Source organism: Ochotona curzoniae, unplaced genomic scaffold, assembly GCF_017591425.1.
Source record: "Ochotona curzoniae isolate NIBS_2020 unplaced genomic scaffold, NIBS_Ocur_1.0 contig_3819, whole genome shotgun sequence".
NCBI classification, from domain to species: Eukaryota; Metazoa; Chordata; class Mammalia; order Lagomorpha; family Ochotonidae; genus Ochotona; species Ochotona curzoniae.
This window is the reverse complement of record NW_024466004.1, coordinates 36,747,803-36,767,755: the sequence shown is the minus strand read 5'-3', so window position 1 is coordinate 36,767,755 and position 19,953 is coordinate 36,747,803. Positions and strand designations below refer to the sequence as shown.

At 37.9% G+C, this 19,953-nt stretch overlaps 1 protein-coding gene across 1 annotated transcript in view; it reads left to right on the top strand.

Annotated features, from left to right (window-relative positions):
- CEP162 (centrosomal protein 162) overlaps positions 1–19,953 on the top strand; it is a 67,378-nt gene that overhangs the window by 32,316 nt on the left and 15,109 nt on the right. The window contains exons 13-21 of the mRNA XM_040983707.1: positions 2,955–3,088; positions 3,350–3,577; positions 4,083–4,223; positions 5,896–6,008; positions 6,765–6,870; positions 12,562–12,688; positions 13,855–14,018; positions 15,115–15,216; positions 19,434–19,646. Of these exons, the coding sequence (XP_040839641.1) occupies positions 2,955–3,088; positions 3,350–3,577; positions 4,083–4,223; positions 5,896–6,008; positions 6,765–6,870; positions 12,562–12,688; positions 13,855–14,018; positions 15,115–15,216; positions 19,434–19,646 (1,328 nt within the window). The remainder of the gene's footprint in view (positions 1–2,954; positions 3,089–3,349; positions 3,578–4,082; positions 4,224–5,895; positions 6,009–6,764; positions 6,871–12,561; positions 12,689–13,854; positions 14,019–15,114; positions 15,217–19,433; positions 19,647–19,953) is intronic.

Below are 19,953 nucleotides of genomic sequence, written 5' to 3'. Positions count from 1 at the left end.
TTATGGTCTCTCATGAGGGTAGCAGGGATTCAGCTGCTTGAGTTTTCTCCCACTGCCCACCAGGGTGTGAAGAAGCAGGAAGCAGAATCAAAAGTGAATCTATGGCTTAAATGGGGACTCCTGTATGGGATATTGGCATTCCAAGCAGCTAGACCGTAATGCCTGCCCCGATTTTCAAAATAAAATTAGCTTTACTTTATAAGAAGAAAAATATTTTAAATTTACCCTAAAACATTGTAACTTCCAAATATTTAATATGTAGACTGTTAAAACACAGATTGCCCTAGATATAGTATTGTTTCAAGGTGACTTTTTTTCATTAATTCCTTCCCTTATTTGAAATATAAAGAAATGTGTTTTCCTAGCTCACAGGCCTTCTACATGTTTCTGTTGGTTTTCATTTCATTTGCTCAAAGTACCATATTCTGTTGAAAGAGGAATCATCATCAATCCCCTTTGCTTTTTGGTTTCAGTCTTAGTTCTGATTAAACAGGTTGATTTCTTTCCTCCAGGCTCCATGCCATAGTTTCTCCATTATAGAATTATTTTGATTGGTTTCATATTTGGCACAGTTTTCTCAAGTTTTTTTTTTTTTTTCAAGAAGGAGCCACATGTTCCAAATTCTGTCTTGTCTTCCTGTTTGCCTTTTAGATTGAAGCAAATGTTTTTTCATGTAGAAAGGGAGAAGATGCCCATGTACCAATGTGGGAGAGAATTATTTAAGATACTTTAGCTCACTGAGAGAGAAATGGTAGCTGAAAACTCAGGAAGAGAGCAGAGAGCATTCTGCTGCCGAAGAGCTAACAACTACAGCTGTGCAGGATAATAACCCTTCGTGCTAAGGAGAATCTTACACTGGCAAATCACAGCCTAGTCATTGGTTACATGAATGAACTTCCAGAAATTCATAGAGTTTCTTTAATAGTGCTTTAACAAGTTTCTCCCAAGACTTATATTATACACTATAACTATAGTCATGATTCTTTTCCTTTGTGTGTGTGTGTGTGTGTGTGTGTGTGTGTGTGTGTGTGTGTGTATTTGTATGTGAACAAGATTTGTTTTTTATGGGCCCAACATGGTGGCTTAGTGGCCAAAGTTCTCGCCTTGAATGTGCCAGGTTCCCATATGGGAACCAGTTCTAATCCCAGCAGTCCCACTTCTCAACCAGCTCCCTCTTGTGGTCTGGGAAAGCAGTAGAGGACGGCCCAAAGCCTTGGGACCCTGCACCCGCATGGGAGATGTGAAGAAGTTCCTGGCTGCGGATCAGCTGAGCTCTGACCGGTGCGACCACTTGGAGAGTGAATCAGCAGATGAGAGATCTGTCTGTCTTTCCTCCTCTCTGGATATCTGACTTTTCAATATAATTTATTTACTTAGTATTTTATTGGAAAGGCAGATTTACACAGAAAAGGAGAAACAGAGCGATCTTACATCTGCTGGTTCACTCCCAAAATGGCTGCAACCCAGAAACTGAGCTGATCTGAAACCAGGAGCTTCTTCCTGGTCTCCCCGCAGGTGCAGGATCCCAAAGACTTGGGCCATCCTCCACTGTTTCCCCAGGCCTCAGGCAGGGAGCTGGATGGGAAGTGCAGCAGTTGGGACGCCAGCACCCATATGGGATGCTACAATTGGAGGTGAAGGATTAGACTGTTGAGTCATTGTGTTGGCCCCTATAGTCATTATTCTTTAAGAAAAATTTTTGCACATCTGGAGTAAAAGATTGGAAGAAAGTCTTTCAATGAGAAGGTGTTGGTAATTTGTTTTTTCTTTTGACTTTAACAATCAAGTGTAACACTGTTTTTGAAAAGTTTAACTCTACATTTAAAAAGTTAGCATTTTTAAATTTTTTGAAAAATGTTACTGTTGAATATCTTCATCTGCCTCTAAGGCAATCAAATAATGTTCATTGAGTGTTCAGTTACGGACTTGTACTATATGAATGTGGGTTTTAAAATCCCTTCTGTTTCCTTTGATGTTGCTTATTATTAACTGAATAACATATTGTCCTTAGAATTATTTCTGCTGTTTAGAAATTTTAACAGGTCATTTTCATAGCTGAAATTGGAATATTTTATACATTAGTCACATTTGATTTGCAATGCATATACATATGTGTTACAGGACATTATAAATGTATTATCAGTCCTCTTTAAAATATTTATTTGAAATGCAGAGATTTCCCATCTACTATTTCACTCCACAAATGGCCACAATGGCCAGGACTCCCAAAACCAGGAGCTACAAGTTTCATCTACATCTCTCTTATGGTTGCAGGAACTCAAGCACTTGAGCCCTCCTCTGCCGCTTTCTTTAAGCAGATTAGCAGTGAGCTGGATCTGAAGTGGAGCAGCTAGGACTCTAAACTGGGCCCAAATGGAATGCCAGTGCTGCAGGTGGCAGCATTACCCACTATAGTACAGCACTAGGCCCATTATGAACCTTTTAAAATCAAATTTACATTAATTGATAGTTTTCCATGCAGCTTCTTTTATTATGTAGACCCCACAGAATCTTGGTATACATTGTTTATAAACAGTATGTGTCAAATGCCCAGTTTATCTGAAGTAAAGCACTTCATAAAATTATTAGCTGCTCTTTGAATTTTCATTTAGAAATTCTTGTTACTATGAACGCTCAAAAGAGTTACTTGTGTAAAAACAATGAGTCCTAAACGTAACCTACATTCTTCTCACATTTATTTAGCTCCATTTGTCATTAGGCTTGTCCTGGATCAATTAGCCATCTGTGTCAAGTTGAGTAAAGTGTTGATCATGGGGTACATCATCTCAGTTGTCCTAGGGAAACAGCTGTGCTAATGTTGTGCAGCTATCGAGGTTAAAATCCTCACTTTGTGTTGGTGTTCCTGCTGTGTTTATACTTATTGTTACATAATTACTGAATATGCATTCAACTTGGAATCAACGGTGCTTTTATCCATTGTTTATGCTATTTAGAAATCTTAACTGAAACAAGAGTCATCAAACCTGCAGCTCTGGGTAAACCAGCTCCCAAAACTGAAAGTTGGTTGGCTGCCCCTGAGAAGCATGAAGAGCCAACAGAAATTGACTTGTATTTTCAATCTCAAACCGTAGGTATTAGATTTCAAATTATTCATATAATTCTTGATATTCTAAAATGGCATTAAAACTGAATCACAAATAAAAACACAAGTAATACAATTTCATTTTTACAGTGATATTCTGTTTGTTGAACATATATTTATTTGCTTATATAGTAGAACACTTTGATGTCATTTTTCTTGTGTTTGCTTTTTTTTTTTTTCTTAATCACCTCCATCCCAAATGTCTATGTATATCCACTACATTGAAGAAATGCTTTTCCTTAAAAGGATTCCTCAGGATACTGTGGTAGAAACAAGGAGAAAGAGTTACTCATGTTTAAAAGAGTTCAGGAAGCTGAAGACAAGTGGAGGGGTGCACAAGCCCTGATTGAACAAATCAAAGTCACATTCTCAGAAAAGGAGAAAGATCTAGAAAATAAGTTGGAAGAACTAAAGAGACAACAGGAAAAAGAACTCTTCAAATTGAATCAAGACAATTATATTCTTCAAGCTAAGGTACTACACACATTGTTTCAGTTTTCCTTCTAAACACATTGCCATCCTTGGTACATGGAACTCTTTGACTTGATATATTTGCTCTATAGAAAATATGGACATGTCTCAGGAGAGTGCTTTCTTACTGAAGAGCCTAAAATTAAATTCCTTAGGGGTGCTGGGGGCCTCTAAATTTAACCTGGTTCATTTTCATGGTTTTCTGCTGTTAACAATGCTTTGTGGAACATCTCAGTTCATTTTGACCTTTAAAGAAATACAAGTTTCAGCAAAAACTGCTGTATAGAAGGTTCACTTTCTGGGCCCATCACTATGTAGCGTATCTGAGTTTATTCTGCTTGCCAGAACCATCTGCACACAACACCACTGTGCTGATTTAACTCTAATGTCTCATTGTAATGTGGTCAGCTTTATCAGATGATTCTAGGGAATAATCACTTTCTGACTCAATTTTTACTTCATCATGTTATTCCCCCAAATATAACAATTTCTGCTTTTTCCCCCAAAGTTAAGTAGCTTTGAAGAAACAAACAAAAAACAAAAGTGGTTACATTTTGGAGAACCAACTGACCCTGTCACTGGAGAAAAACTGAAGCAAATTCAAAAAGAAATACAAGAACAAGAGACACTTCTTCAAGGCTATCAGCAGGTATGACAGTTCTTCAGCCATTGATGAGTTTGTTGTTGATCCTTTAATTACAAAAATAAGACATACGAATCTCTGAGAAATATGAGCAAGTAATAATTTGACTAGTGTGCACATTTCTCATGGCTAAGCATGGTCTGGATTTAGAGAATCTGGTTTGGGAGCTTAGTTCTACCACCTGTTGCACAGCTTCAGAATATCACTACCTGTCTAGTTCAGTTTATTCATCTGTAAAAAAGTAATTATAATTGCGCCTCCCTAATACAGCAATCATGAAATTAAACAAAACAAAGCAGCCTCTTAGTAAGAGCATTCTTTCTTTCTTAGCCTGGCCTGCAGCACCAATCGGTTCATGTTGCCTGTTAGCATTTATTTTTTGCCTGGCACTATTTTTAATAGCATGCTCCTTAGATACTGTCCTATTTTTCTTTAGTTTTTATGATGATTTTTGGTATATGAGACCGGCTTGCTTTGCTATTACATTCAGAAATATAAATCTGGAATCAATTCCCAATGCCTTGAAGGTGAAAAATGTTTTAATTTAATGTGAGGAGGTCATTGTGTCCTACAGGGACAAAGATTTTCTGCATGTCAGCGCTGGCCTCACAGCCGGGACAGATTTGCTGTTTTGTAGTGTAGGTCATCCTCATGCCCTATTCCCCACCCCTTTTCATCTTCGTATCCCCTTCTTTTTTCTCATGACGTCCTTATCTTTTGACAGCTATTACCTGAGCGCTGCACCTGCCTTTTAAACTACATTACCACCTTGGGATATCCTCAGAAAAAGCCTGTGATTAATGCATTTGCTAACAATGAAATGGACATAATTTTTGCAGGTCATGCTGCGCTCTATGTTAGAAGTGTTCAAGCCTTTTGCCTCCCAGTCTGTTCCTGTCATGCAATACATAGAATCATAAGATTTCATAGCCATATAATTATGCACACTGTGTTGCTACAAAGGTGATACAGAATTTAGGCATCTGAATATTTTTGGGGATTCATTAACTGTATGTTTGAAGCACAGACCATCTGCCAAGCCATAAGTCCAATTACACTGGAACAGTCTGTTTACGTGAGATCTTCAAAGCCTTTGGTTTTCAACGTATTACTAAGTTTAAAGAGGTTAATAAGCCAGGGCTTCTAGGGTGGGTGCCTTTCCTTCTCACTGTGTACTGAAGTGTTTGAGTCCCTGTTTATCTCAGGCCCAGTGGTGGGTTGGATCTACTCTCTGCTCTGCTTTCCTTAACATGCAATTTGGTGAAACATCCAATCCTTAATTTACTGTTTAACAATATCACCTACAAGCATGAATGCCCATCATATCTAGTTACCTTGCTCTTACATACCAAGTATCCTGACTCCTTCAGCAGTAATTGTTTTTGTTCCTTTCTCAAATGAAAACCAGAAAAGCATTCAAAGAGCATTGCTGGGTCTTCCCACCAGCAGCTGGGATGTGGTGATGCCTTCAGCTACTCCCCCACGCGTCTGTGAAATGAAGTGGGTTGTACTGACATTAAGCTCTTTAGCTTTAGGAATTCTTGAACTTTATTTTTTTCAAGCCATTTTAAGTGCTTTAGAAAAAATTGTTATTAGATACCAGGTTAGCGAAAGATATAAAAGTTTATATGTTAGTACTAGTGACCTTTAACTAAAATGCAGTTTTCTATTTTTAAAGGAAAATGAAAGATTGTACAATCAAGTGAAAAGTCTCCAAGAACAAAACAAGAAAAATGAGGAGCGAATGTTTAAGGAAAACCAAAGTTTATTCAGTGAGTTAGCATCTCTAAAGTAAGTTCTTTTGAAATTCTAATATCAAATATACTTGGATATCTTCTAAGCACTTTATTATGTTATTAATAGTATGTTTATTTTTTTGTGAGAAATAATAAATTTGCTTTTTTTTCAATTATTTTCATTTGTACATTGATTTTCAGTTTAATAATATATATAATTATATATATTAGAAATTATTATTTGTACATCATTTCATATAACTGCTAATCACTTAGATAGGATTGCTTTCAGAAGAAGTTTCTTTAACCATGCATGTTGTGATTTTTACCATACTTATTACATGCTTTTTTTCTCTTTGCTGTCACATAACCTAGGATAGGAGAGTCAGGACTGCAGATAGTTCATACTTGTATTTCATGGAAAATAGAAAAATGCATACCCTATGGCTTGCAAAGCTAGCAGCTACACAGTTGGCAACCAGAGGGCATTTTTTATGTAAATGTAAACATGTTATTGTACCACCACAGAAGAAATGCAGCACATCTTTGCGGGCACATTTGATATCTTAGAATTGCAAAGAAGTATTTCTGTATTATAAGTAAACCTGTTATCTTAGAGTTTCGTTTTCTTAAATATCCCATTTTGCTTGCAGTGTACTGTTATTAGTATTTTAATCTTTGCATTAACGTCTGTCTTAAGTAACTCATTTTCTTCGACATTTGTTACTTTTAATTTTTAAGGACTAAGTATTTTGCATTGACAGGAATTCGTCTCTAAAAAATAACCCTTTTTATTTTTAAAATACAATAGAGAACAGATGCACAAAAGTCGTTTCTTATCTCAAGCAGCTGAAGATTCTGAGCCCACAAGAAACCAGAACTTTACCGATCTATTAGGAGAACTGCGGATGACACAGGTAAGTTGCCTAAGGAATTAAGATTTGTTTTACTTCAAAGTCAGCACCATAGAAAGACAGAAGAAGGGAGGAAGAGAGACGGAGAAGGATTTCCATGTGCTGGTTACTCTGCAGTTAGCCACAACAGCCAGAGCTGGACAGGTCTGAAGCTGGGAGCCAGGGATTTCTTCCACAAATCCCACGTGGGTACTGGGGCACAATGGCTTGGACATTATGCTATCTTTTCAGGCCTTAAGCAAGGAGCTGGATTGAAAGTGGAGCAGCTAGGACTATAACGAGACCCTATATAGGATGCCAGTGCCATGGGTAGAAGTTTAGCCCGCTATGCCATGGTGTGGGTCCCTAAAACAGATTTTTTTATTGATATGCACTACTTTCCACAGTTGTACATGCCGCATGTGGCATGTGCCGCAGTGGCCCCTATGGAATTATTTATTGTCGTTATTTGAGAAACAGACAGACAGCAATCCTATTACTGGCTCTTCCACCTAACTGCCCACAACTACCAAACTTAGGGGCCAAGAATGCCATCTACATACTCTGGAGGAATAGCAGAGGCCCATCTTCTGCAGCCTTCACCCAGGGAAGCAGTCCCAGCACTGCATGAGCAGGAAATTAGAATCAGGAGCTGGAGCCAGATGTGAACCCACACACTCAGATGTGGGACCCATCATCTTCAGTGCTTGGCCAAATGCCTGCATGTTGCATAAGGATTTTGACTATTGGGGATAGTGAAAATTATTTAAAAACTCAGTAGGTGTGAAAAGTCTAGGGTTGACATTGTGGCTTAGCAGGTTAAGCCATTGCCTATGATACTGGCATCTTGCATGGGTGCTAGTTTTTGTCCCATCATTCCACTTTCCATCTTATTCACTTCTTCTGTGCCTGGAAAGCATCACAGGATGGCTCAAGTGCTTGGGTTCCTACACCTACATGGGAGACCTGGAAGAATCTCCTGGTTTCAGCCTACCCAGCCCCCTACCGACCACTGTGGCCTTTTGCAGTGTGAACCAGTAGATGGAGATTTCTCTCTCCTTCTCTCTCTATACAATTGCTTTTCAAATAAATAAATAAATCTATTTTTTAAAGTCTGTTTTGCAAAAATATGAGTCAGTGAAAACTGCATATAAATTTTGCATCATTTAAAACTTAAAATTTTTCGAAGATTGACATTTAGATACATGTAACCTTAATATAGAAAAGACAATATAATGTTTGTTTTAGATGAGATCCTATTTACATTATCCGTCCTCTTATCAGGTATTTTTCATATGGAGCCACTTAATAAGAACTTGGATTAAACACAGAAAAAAAAAAACCTCAGAATTGAAATAATATTAGAAACAGGAAATATGAAATGCTTTAAAATGTGTTCAGTTTTGTGAAACGAAGGGCTTCTATCTGCTGATTCATTCTCCAAATGCCACAACAGCCCATGCCAAAGCCAAGGGCCAAGAACTTAGTCCCGGTCTCCCATGTGGATTTTGTGGACCCTGGTACTCGAGCCACCTTTGTTCCTCCCAGGTGCACATTAGCAGGAGTTGGCATCAGAAGCAGAGCCCACACCAGACACTCCCATATGGAATGTGGTTGTCCCAAGTGGTATCTTGATTGCTAAGCCACATTCCTGCTCCTTGTTTTTTAAACATATATAGATATATATATTTTTAATATTTTTATAGTAATCGCTGATAATATCTACAAGTGATAAAAGCGATGAGTTCTTAAATTAAGAAGCATAAGGAAGGGCCTTCTGTGTGGAATGACAAGTTAAGCTGTATCTGCGACACTGGCATACCATCTAGGTGCACATTTGCATCAAGGCTGCTCTTTATCCTGGGAAAAGTAACCAAGTATGGTCCAAGTTCTTGGACCCCTGCACCTACATGGGAGACCTGGGTCAAGTTCCTGGTTCCTGGCTTTGACGTGGCCCAGCCTTGGCCATTGCAGCCGTCTAAGGAAGGAACCAGCAGATGGAAGATCTCCCTGTTCTCCCTCTGGAGCTCTGGTGGAACTCTTTGAAATAAATAAAATCTCTTAGAGAAAAAAAGTACTATGAGTCTTGTTGAAAATTTAAGTGAAAATATACATCTTGGCCCATAGTGAAGCCATCAAAGGCAGATTTCCTTGAAAGAAAAAAATTTTAAATAATGGAAAGCGTTAATAATCAAAAAAGGTGAATTTTTTGTGCACAGATATTGAAAATGTATTATAAGCATACTTGTTATTGATTTTGGTGTTTTTTTTAAAGATTTATTTATTTATTTATTTATTGGAAAATCAGATATACAGAGAAGAGGAGAGACAGAGAGGAAGATCTTCCGTCCAATGATTCACTCCCCAAGTGAGCGCAACGGCCGATGCTATGCTGATCCGAAGCCAGGAGCCTCCTCCGGGTCTCCCACACGGGTGCAGGGTCCCAAGGCTTTGGGCTGTCCTCGACTGCTTTCCCGGGCCACAAGCAGGGAGCTGGATGGGAAGTGTAGCTGCCGGGATTAGAACCGGCGCCCATATGGGATCCCAGGGCATTCAAGGTGAGGACTTAAGCCGCTAGGCCACGCCGCCAGGCCCTGATTTTGGTTTTTGAATTTAGATGATTTGAAGTACAGATGATGCTACACTGATGCAGCAGGTTAAGCCACTGTTGGGGACACCTGCATCCCATAAGAGAATCTGAAGTCTCAGCCCAGCAAACTAGGCATTGTGCTCCAGAGGTTGGGAGCTGTGCTTCTCTGCCTCTCAGATGATAATAACTTAAAAAAAAAAACAGAATAAATCTTTAATAACAATCAAAGCAAGTATGTTTGTGCAATTTATACCTTAAAAATTAATACCAGTGTATTCTTAAAATATCGGCCAATTCTTTATAAAGTGTGGCTAGAAGCATAATAAAAGCTGAGGTGCTGATGCCTTTCCTTGTAGTATGCCAGACAGCTGAAAACAACATTTATTCATTCAGTCAGCTTCTGGTGGGTACCTGTCACGTGCCGGGCACTCACCTAGTATTGAAATACAGAAAGTAAACAAAACAGATCTCATTTGTTCAGAACAGAAATTCCAGTGGGAAAGACAGTCAAAATATAAATAACTCATTGCAGATAGAAGTAAATGCTTTGCAGAAAATCAATGCAGAGTACCAGGCAGTGAAGTAGAGGTAAGGCAGCAAGTGTGGACAAGAAAAACTCAGAGTTGAAGGCTAAAGAGAAGCAGCAGCCAACTGTACCCGGATTGAGTCTTCAAGCCAGAGGGAAGAGCAGATGCAAAATCCCTGAGTCAGATAGGCTCTTGTTACCTTCTAGATGGCCTGGAGTCTGAACTGGATGAGGACAGCAGAGGTGGGTGATAAGGTCAGAGGCAGGCCAAGTTCCCTTTCAATGTCACTACAGCTACTCAGTGACTTAAATGAGGGAAAGTATGTGCCTGTCCAAAGCCCTGTGCCCCTCAGAACTGATGAAACACAGTGGCTTTCTTGAAAGTGGGCTGTCTCTGTCCAAGTCCTACAGTGGACATGACAGAACTAAAGTTACTTAAAGTACATTGAATTCTGTCACTGCTCAGTCTTTTGGGTAAAATGAAGTATAGTAAAGTTCCGTTGAATTCTACAGTTCTGTATTTCATCAAAGCAGACACTCCTGGAGCACATTTCTAAATTGAATGAACTTATTAAATAGAAGGTATCTGCAGAAAGATATTGAATATTCAAAAATTTGAAGATCAGTGCTTTCCTGAAAAGACACCTTCTGGTCACACAGAAGATTAAGCAATGCAATTCAGCTGAAAACGTGGTGCAGCTAAAATCCAAGATTATACCATACTCTATGCATGCACTTGTTGTCTTTTTTAAATTGAATTTTAAATTTTAAGATATGGTAATATGCTTAATAGAATTTATAAAAATTGGTCACTTAAATAACACTGATGAATTATAACCCCTTATGAAGGACTATACTGTTTTTTGGGTTTTTTTTGTTTTGTTTTGTTTTGTTTTAGGACAATACTGTTGTAACAATATGTATACATTGGGAACATCAGTCAAGAAGTGGGAGCTTGGGGATTGGGGAATCCTAGACTCTGTAGAATTGTACCATAAAATTCAAAATTCAAAAAAAAATTAGGATGTTCAAAAAAAATTGGTTATCTTGAAATTCAACTCTGCCCGCTGTACTGCCAGCAAGTTCAAGATTTTCTTCGGCAATTAGGCATTCAGCGTCGGTCTGTTGAGTTCAGGCCATGTACTCAATGCCAAAAACAGATAGTAATAAATCAGTCTTTCCCTAAATAGAGCTCTGTATAATGAAAGAAGTCTTTTCACAAATCAATATCATGTGATACAGGGTATGAAGGCAGTAATAGTTTGTAGGAGTGCCAAAGTTACCAAGAATACTTGAGTTTAAGTTGAACTAAACTTTGATGGATAAGCATTTTTGTCAAGCAAAAGAATGGTACATAACATGGGCCGAGCGCAGTAACTTAGTGGCTAAATCCTCACCTTCATGCACCAGGATCCCATATAGACGCCAGTTCATGTCCCTTCCACTTCCCATCCAGCTCCCTACTTGTGGTCTGGGAAAGCAGTAGAGGATGGCCCAAAGCCTTGGGGCCTTGCACTAACTTGACAAAGAAGTAGGAAGCTCCTGACTCCTGGCTTTGTATGGACTTAGCTCCAGCCTTTGCAGAGCCACTTGTGGACAGAAGATTTTTCTCTATCTGTATCTCCTTTCTCTCTCTCTCTCTCTCTCTCTCTCTATATATATATATATGTGTGTCTATATATTTATGTATGTATGCATATATATGCACACACACACTGTTAAGGTATATATACCTTTCCAATAAAAATAAATAAATCTTAAAAAATGATACATAGCACTTCAGGCTATTGGAAGTTGTATGGAATATAGGGCATATTGAAAATTCATTGTTTTTATGTTTAAGCATTTTTTTATGTTGCAGCTAAACTAAATTTCTGTTTTAAAATTAATAGTATGAAGGACTTTTTTTAAAGTTCCTGGAGATGTGTATTATGAAAAAGAAAATTCTGTATAAGTTTCCTGATCTGGTGATGTGAAGAAGCTAACTACTGGGCTGCATGGGGACAGAGACATGCAAGTAAAGGAGACAGTGGTATAAACCTCTGGAGGTGGGAGTGTGCTCAGTGCTCAGAGAAGTACAAGAGCATCTCTGGTTGAATAGAATGAGAGGCAAAGATTTAATGTAGGTGACGTCAGTGGTTGGCAAGGCTGGGTTATGCGAACTAGAGGATCGTGGTAAGGATTTGGCTATATCTATGGGAAGGAACTCCCAGACTTTCATACAAAAGAGTGGTATTAACTAACCCCTTGCAGTGGTTCCTCTAGCTAACAGTTCCTTTTTGAGAAGAGAATAATCCATAGAGGTTTACAATGGGAGAATGAGACTAGTAGGAGGTTATTGCATCAATCCAGCCAGAGAATTAGTGAGTCTTTAATATAACCAATTAGAGCAATTGATAGGAAAGTTTTTAATGCTATGCTAAGAGTATTAGGACTGCTTCTAATAAGCTAGGGTGGAGTAGATGGTAATAATAAAATTACACCTAAGAGTTAGGAAAACTATTTCACAGCAGTACTTATGGCATGGGCAACAGAGAGATCATACCATAATTTATTGTGGTTGAGAATGACCTGTTTCTATATTTCTTTGAATGTCAAGAAAGAAAAAAACAACTTATTGGAGGACATCAAAAGACTGAAGCAAGACAAACAAGCTCTTGAAGTAGACTTGGAGAAAATGAAGAGGGAGAGAGACCAAGCCAAAGATCAGATAGCTTATGCGACAGGTAAAACATTAAGCTTCAACACTGTACCTTTGCATGGATAGACCTTGTTGTAGTTTTGGATCCTAAGTAATAGAAATAGAATGGTATAATCAAGATGCTGTCTCTTGAATTGTGTGGCAATTGTAGAAACATTTTTAATTAGTTATTTTTAAAAAGATGCATTTGATTACTTTTAATAGCAATCATTGCAATCAAAGAAATCAAGAATTATATTAAATTCATAGCATTTTCTGTTTAGTTATTTCTCTGTCATCTTAACTAGACTGTGAACTAAGGGCAAACTTTGTCTTTTTTAACCCCCTGAATCTGAAATGTAAGCTTTTCAGTGTTTCTCAAATGAATGATAACTGCATTGTGCTTTTACTAGAATGCAGAGATAAACAGTGCATGATCCTCTTGAAAAACAAAAGAGGTTAAGAATTCAGAAAACTTCAAGAAATATTATAAACAAACAGAAGTATTCATGAGCTGGGTCTTGACAGTAAGATTTGAAAGTGGAGGAGTAGGGGATGCTGCTCAGCTGCACCTCCTGAGCGCAGTGTCCCATGTACTTGTAGGCTGGAATTTATGACATGAGGATGCAGGTAGAAACGCAGGCAGCAGCCCTTGTTAACCAAGGTAATGATCTTTCCTCCACAGTATTGCAAGCTTCAGGGTAAGACCTCTATAAATAAGGATATTCTTACCTGTTGGCAAGAAATGACATCTACTTTCCTCCTCTGTAAACTACAGTAATACTAATGCCCATTTTATAAGTCTGTTGTGGTAAACCAAATAATACATGGTTCATATTCCTGAATGTCTGCCATGGTTTAATACAATTGTAGGCATTTTTTTTTCTCCTGTTCCCAACAACATTTATTTTTCCTATGGAAGCAACTTTACTTCCATAATAGAAGTATCTAGGGAAACAACTAATCCATCACAAATTTTTGCATGACCAATCTTGTACCCAGTTTAAGATTTCAATTAAGAGCACTGCGTCTTGTTTCTCTGTACTAATAATTATATACTAGATGCTGTGTTGCAGCACCATTTGTTTTTATGCCTCTTCTTTTTTCATAATGTCTTCATTCGTGATTTTTTAATTTCTCATTAGAACACTGTAATTCATTTCCATATTTTCAAAAAGTACAGTCATGTTATCAAATTACTGTATTTCATAGGTGAAAAATTATATGAAATAAAAATTTTAGAAGAAACACATAAACAAGAAATGAGTCGCCTGCAAAAAAGATTACAGTGGTATGCTGAAAATCAGGAACTTCTGGATAGAGATGCTGTTCGGCTTAAAGAAGCAAATGAAGAAATTGAGAAGCTCAAACTCGAGGTACTAAACCATTTCACAGTGCTTTTCTGTAGATGAATGCTTTCGTTCTGAATGTCAGTTCTCCATAACCTAGGGCCATTACATCATTACTCTTAATACTGTTAATGAAAATAACTGTGATCTTGGTCTGCATTTAGTTATGTCATCTATTTTAGAATAAAAGTAGGCTCCTTACTCTCCAGGAAGTCCTAAGGTAGTCTGCCCCGGTTGCCTCTTCAGCTCCATCTAGGTAGAACCACCCTACACTACCCCGAGTCACTCTTCTCCAGCCACACCAGAGCTCCTGGTGATTGACAAGCTTACCCATTTCATTCCTCTTAATCCTGTAGCTCCAAGTACTCTGGACTCAGTTCTTCCCATGTCTCACTACTTCTCATTCAATTAGCAGCTCAAATCTCTGCTCCATGGAAAGACCTTTCCTGACTCTCGTATCTAATGTTGCAGCCCTTCCCACCCATTCTGACTGTATGTATTCCTTCACTTGGTCTTACTTTCTTCATATCACTTGTTTCTCTTAGAATTGACTAATGAATCAACTGTCTCCCTCCTTTGGAACATAAATAGCATCAGAGCAGTACCTCATCCTGTCTGCACTCCATTTCTCCAGCTGCAGACCAATCCTAAGGAGTGACTGAAATTTCAGATGAGTGTAGTCAGTGCTCACTGAGGAATGAATGAGTGAGTGAGCAGGTGAAAGACAGAACAATGTTATACTCCCCTGCTACTCCCCCGCCCCCAGTGTTTTCTTCTTGCATGTGTATTTTTGAAGGGAAAAATATGTAACTACTGTTTGAAAGGCAGAGAGAACCTTGCATCTACTGGTTCATTCCCCGGGTGTACACAACATCTAGGCTGGAGCCAGGAGGCTGAAATTCATTGTGGGTCTACCTCAAGGATGACAAGGACCCAAGCATTGAGCTGTTGTCCCTAGCAGAGTGTGTGTTATACCCTATACCCTAAGTGGCACTGGGAATCAAACCCAGGAAGTCTACTCTGGGATGTGGGCCTCACAAGCAGCATTGTAAATACTACACCAAATATTTGTCCCCTTGCCTTTTTTTTTTAATATGCTTCATAATATCTTCTTTACTGGCAGATTGAGAAGGTAAAAGCTGAATCTGGGAATCCATCCATCCAGCAGAAGATGCGTTTAAAAGATAGAGCAGAGGCCAAAAAAATTCAGGATTTGGAGAGACAGGTATGTGTCAAGGGTAAATTTTCATTAATATTTTTGTATAAATGGTGTGGGTTTTTTTGTTTCAGTTCTTGTTTTAAGGTAACATTAATAAAAATAATACATAGCATCATTCTATATAACCTTAGTTTTATAATTTTTAGGTTAATGTGCTTTATTTATAAGATGGTTTATTTATCAATGGACAGTCATTTTGTATCCTAGCTCTATTCCGACACGTAGGAAGAAGGAAGCAAAGTTTTGAAGCACTAAATAGAGTTAGAATAATGCTAGGGAGATGTTGTAAAGAATTGGCTGTTAGCCTGTAAACTGGATAATTCAACCTCCCAAAGAACTGGTTATAATTTGAGCTGTTGACTTGCTGTTTAAGCTTCATAATAGTATGGCTAGAAGACTTTTCAGTAAAATTAGAAGAATTTAGACTAGGATTGTAGCATAGAAAATCAAACTGCCACCCTATGGTGCTGGCATCCCATTTGGGCTCCAGTTTGTGTCCCAGCTGCTGAACTTCCTATCCAGCTTCCTACTTGTGTGCCTTGGAAAGCAACAGAAGAAAACCTGAGTCCTTGGGTCCCTGCAACCACGTAGGACACTTGGAAGAACTTCCTGGTTCCTGGTGTCAGTCTGGCCAAACCTTTGCTGTTCTGTTCATTTATGGGGTGAGCTAGTGAGTGGAAGCTCTTTCTCTCTCACTCTTGTACCCTCTGCTTCCCCCTATCTCTCTGCCTTCAAAACAAATAAATAGATCATTAATAAATAGTCAAAGAGTGGAAGCTTCTTGAATAAAAGGTGATTTTCAGAGAGGTAGTTGTTTGGGAATTAGAGTTTTAATTCTATTTTAAAACTTTCTGTAATGTACCTTTTATATTCGTAAATAAGTGTTAAAATAAGAAATTTGCCCTTGCTCATAAGGGAATATGATTCTGTTGTCAAGTCATGATAATTGTGACTATGAGGTCATCAGCATGAATAATGCCTAGTTTTATGAGGAGGAAAACCAGACAAAAGTTAATTTGGTTACTTTTACAGAAGCTGTTCTTACGTTAAAAGGTATGATTGGATAGTTTGGGTCACGGACCAAGAAAAGAGCAAGCAAAGTCTTTTAAACAGTTACAGATACCCTCAAATTAGTCTACTCCAGGATTGCTTGGATTTTCTTAACTGTTTAAGGCTTAAATAAGCCAATGTAGAAGTTATTCAGACGGTGAGAGAGAAAAGGCCAAAGGAATTGCTACTCATCTACTACTACTTCATGTTATATTGAATGTATGAGTGAAAAATAATGCATTCTGAAGAACTAAATTGAAACTTTAAATGGTGATCACAGTAGACCAGGAAGGAGTATACCATTTTATAAAAATAACCTGCCTGGTTTTATTAGCACTTGGATTAAACATTAGTCTTATTACCTTAGATTATGTGTATCTAAAATATTATTCCTCATTGAAGAGAATATGGTGTAGTTGGTTCGCTGCATGTATGTTTTAGATCTTATTCTGTTTCCATGAACATTCTTTCCTAATGATTTTAAGCCTTATGGATTTTATAATCAAGGTGCATAACAATACATTCAGAATCATTTTGGAACCATATTCTGAGATAGATTACTTTAAAAATACCTTTTTCTAAGTAAGGCATAGTAAAAATGGAGCTACTAGGTACATTTAACAATGAAAATCTCACATTTTGTTTACTTGTTCATTATTTCATCTAATGGAGTTTTTCAGTTTAATTTTCACTGATAGTTAAGCATTTATAACAGTCACATTGGTTTCATTGACTAAACAATAATATTGAAAAGCAGAATTGAAGAAGATACAATAAAATTTTATTTTATCCAGAAATGTAATAGTTTAACATATTAAGGTTTGCAACTATCTTAAATCTTTTAATACATCATTTATAAGTTTATTCATAAATTATTTTAATTTAGCCCACATTAATGCATGGCATGTATGCATTTGTGTTTGTGTGTAGCATGTATCTCCATATGCTAACAACTCATTCAAATGACTAGAATTTTCAATACCAGAGAAGATAAAACTTTAAACATTTTGCAGGTAAAGTATAATTTGAATAAATAGATTCCAATTTATAATATCTCGGTGAATATGTAGATAGCTTTACTAAAGGAAATCTTTACTTAATTTTGCAAATGATTTGAACTTTAGGTGCCTAATATGAATAATTTGAGTATATATGCAGAATTTTAAATACTGAAAACCCTTCTTTCCTTATGAAAAATAGTTTGAGATAGTCATAAAAATGCCAACATTTATCAAGTCCTCAGTGTATACTGAGCACTCTATTAAGTGCTTATTAAGGTAAAAGATATTTGATCCTGTCTTGATTGTATCAACCTCTTGAAATTGATGCTGTTGTCATCTCCGTTTTACCCATAAGGCAGATGATTGAGATTGAGGAGTTGACACAAGATCTTCAAGCTGGTTACACAGTCTAAACAAATATACACTTTTTTTTAAGATTTATTTATTTTTATTGCAGAGTCAGATATACAAACAGGAGGAGAGACAGAGAGGAAGATCTTCTGTACGATGATTCACTCCCCAAATGACCGCAATGGCCAGGAGCCAGGAGCTTCTTCCAGGTCTCACATGCTGGTACAGGGTCCCAAGGCCTTGGGCTGTAGTCCACTGCTTTCCCAGGCCATAAGCAGGGAGCTGGATGGGAGGTGGAGCTGCCAGGATTAGAACCAGCACTCTTATGAGATCCCAGCATGTTCAAGCGAGGATTTTAGCCTATAGTCCATCGTGCCAGGCCCAATAAACATACTCTTGACGAATACACTAAACTACCTTTCAAATTCGAATTTTTTACACACTCATAAGCTAGAAGAAATTGTTTAGCAAGGTATATAATGTATTAATACATGTTTTTCAGACATAAGAAATGTAATACCTCTTAAAAAGCTTGGATACACTTGTAAACCTATATTCAGATATATCAAACTGTACTTTCTTGTTTTAACATTTATTTATTTAGTTATTTATTTAAAAGAGTTAAAGGAAGAGATCTTCAGTGCTCTGGTGGACTCCCCGAATGGCGATAGTAGCCAAGACTATGCCCTGGTGACCAAAGCCAAGAATCTGAAACTTCCTCTGGGTCATCCACATGGTTGCAGGGTCCCAAGCACTTAAGCCATCTACCACTGCTTTCCCAGGTGCACTAGTAGGGAACTGGATTGGATATGAAGCCACCAGGACTTGAACCAGCACCCATACGGGATACTGGCACTGCAGGTGACATCATAACATGCTAAGCCACAGAACCAGCCTGTCAAGCTGTGTTTGTGTGCGTAGTTCCATCTTACAGAGATCATTCCATTTCTAATTATTTTTAGGCTGAAAAACTTTTATACTCTTTCATGGAAACTTCACTAAATAGCACATAACCTTCCCGTTCACAGTTGATAGAAATCAGTCTTGAAATAAGCATCATTTGAAGGGGACTTTTTAGAGGGACTGGGTAGAGGTGACTGTTGCAGGGCAGGCAGGTGCTTAGGAACCTACATGGTGATACAAAAGGTTTGGATGCCAATTTGCATATATGAAAGTTCTTGATCAGTAGTCTGGATCCGGGGTGGGGGCGGGAAGAGATTTGTAAGGAAGTTGGCTACCACTAGAAAGTCTGAATATTTGTTTCAGATAAATGTCAGAAAATATGGTTAATTAGTTGCCAATAGGGCACGTTAGAGTTTTTTTTAAAGATTTATTTATTTTAATTGGAAAGTCAGATATTACAAAGAGAAGGAAATACAAAGAGAAAGATCTTCCATCTGCTAGTTCACTTCCCAAGAGGCCATAATGGCCAGTCCAAAGCTAGAAGTTTCTTTTGGGTCTCTCACGCGAGCGCAGAGTCCAAAGGCTTTGGGCCGTCCTCTCCTTTTTTCCCAGGCCCCAAGCAGGGAGCTGGATGGGAAGTGGAGCAGCCAGAATAAGAGCCAGCGCCCTGTGGGATCCCACTGCATGCAAGGCAAGGATTTAGCCACTATGGTATTGCACTGGGCCCCGCTTTAGTTCTTAATCAGGTAATCTAGGGATGTAACATTTTAAATTATTTATTTCTGTGCATTTTATTTAGTTGAGATAGATTATAGTTATGCTGAGATTTCAGAGATACTATAATCTATGTGTATACATTAAACTGCTTTATTTGTATGTATTTGTGACCTTATGTATGTTTAAAAATATATATACCAGGTTAAGGAAATGGAAGGAATTCTAAAGAGAAGATACCCCAATTCTTTACCTGCTTTAATATTGGCTGCATCAGCAGCTGGTGATACAGGAGATAAAAATACAGTGGAATTTATGGAGAAAAGGATAAAAAAGCTAGAAGCTGATTTGGAGGGCAAAGATGAAGAAGCAAAGAAAAGCCTTCGTACCATGGAGCAACAGTTTCAGAAAATGAAGGTAAGCATGAGGTTGCCATGGAGATGGACTAATGGGTAGGGCCTTTGTGTCTCACTTCAACACACATCTCTCAGCAGCCTTTCTCACAAACTGTGATAGGGCTCAGTAGATGCAAATGAAACCCCTCTTATCTTCCTGTCTCTCAGAAACTTCTTTCTGTTTCAGACAGATTGTCAAACCGGATAATCTTCACTGTCAGTATCTGTTTAAGTGGAAATTAAATGGTGAAAATTGTATTGAAACACTCCTGATGAATATTCAATATCAAATGAAAAAACCCAACCACATCTGAAATTAATTTCAGTAA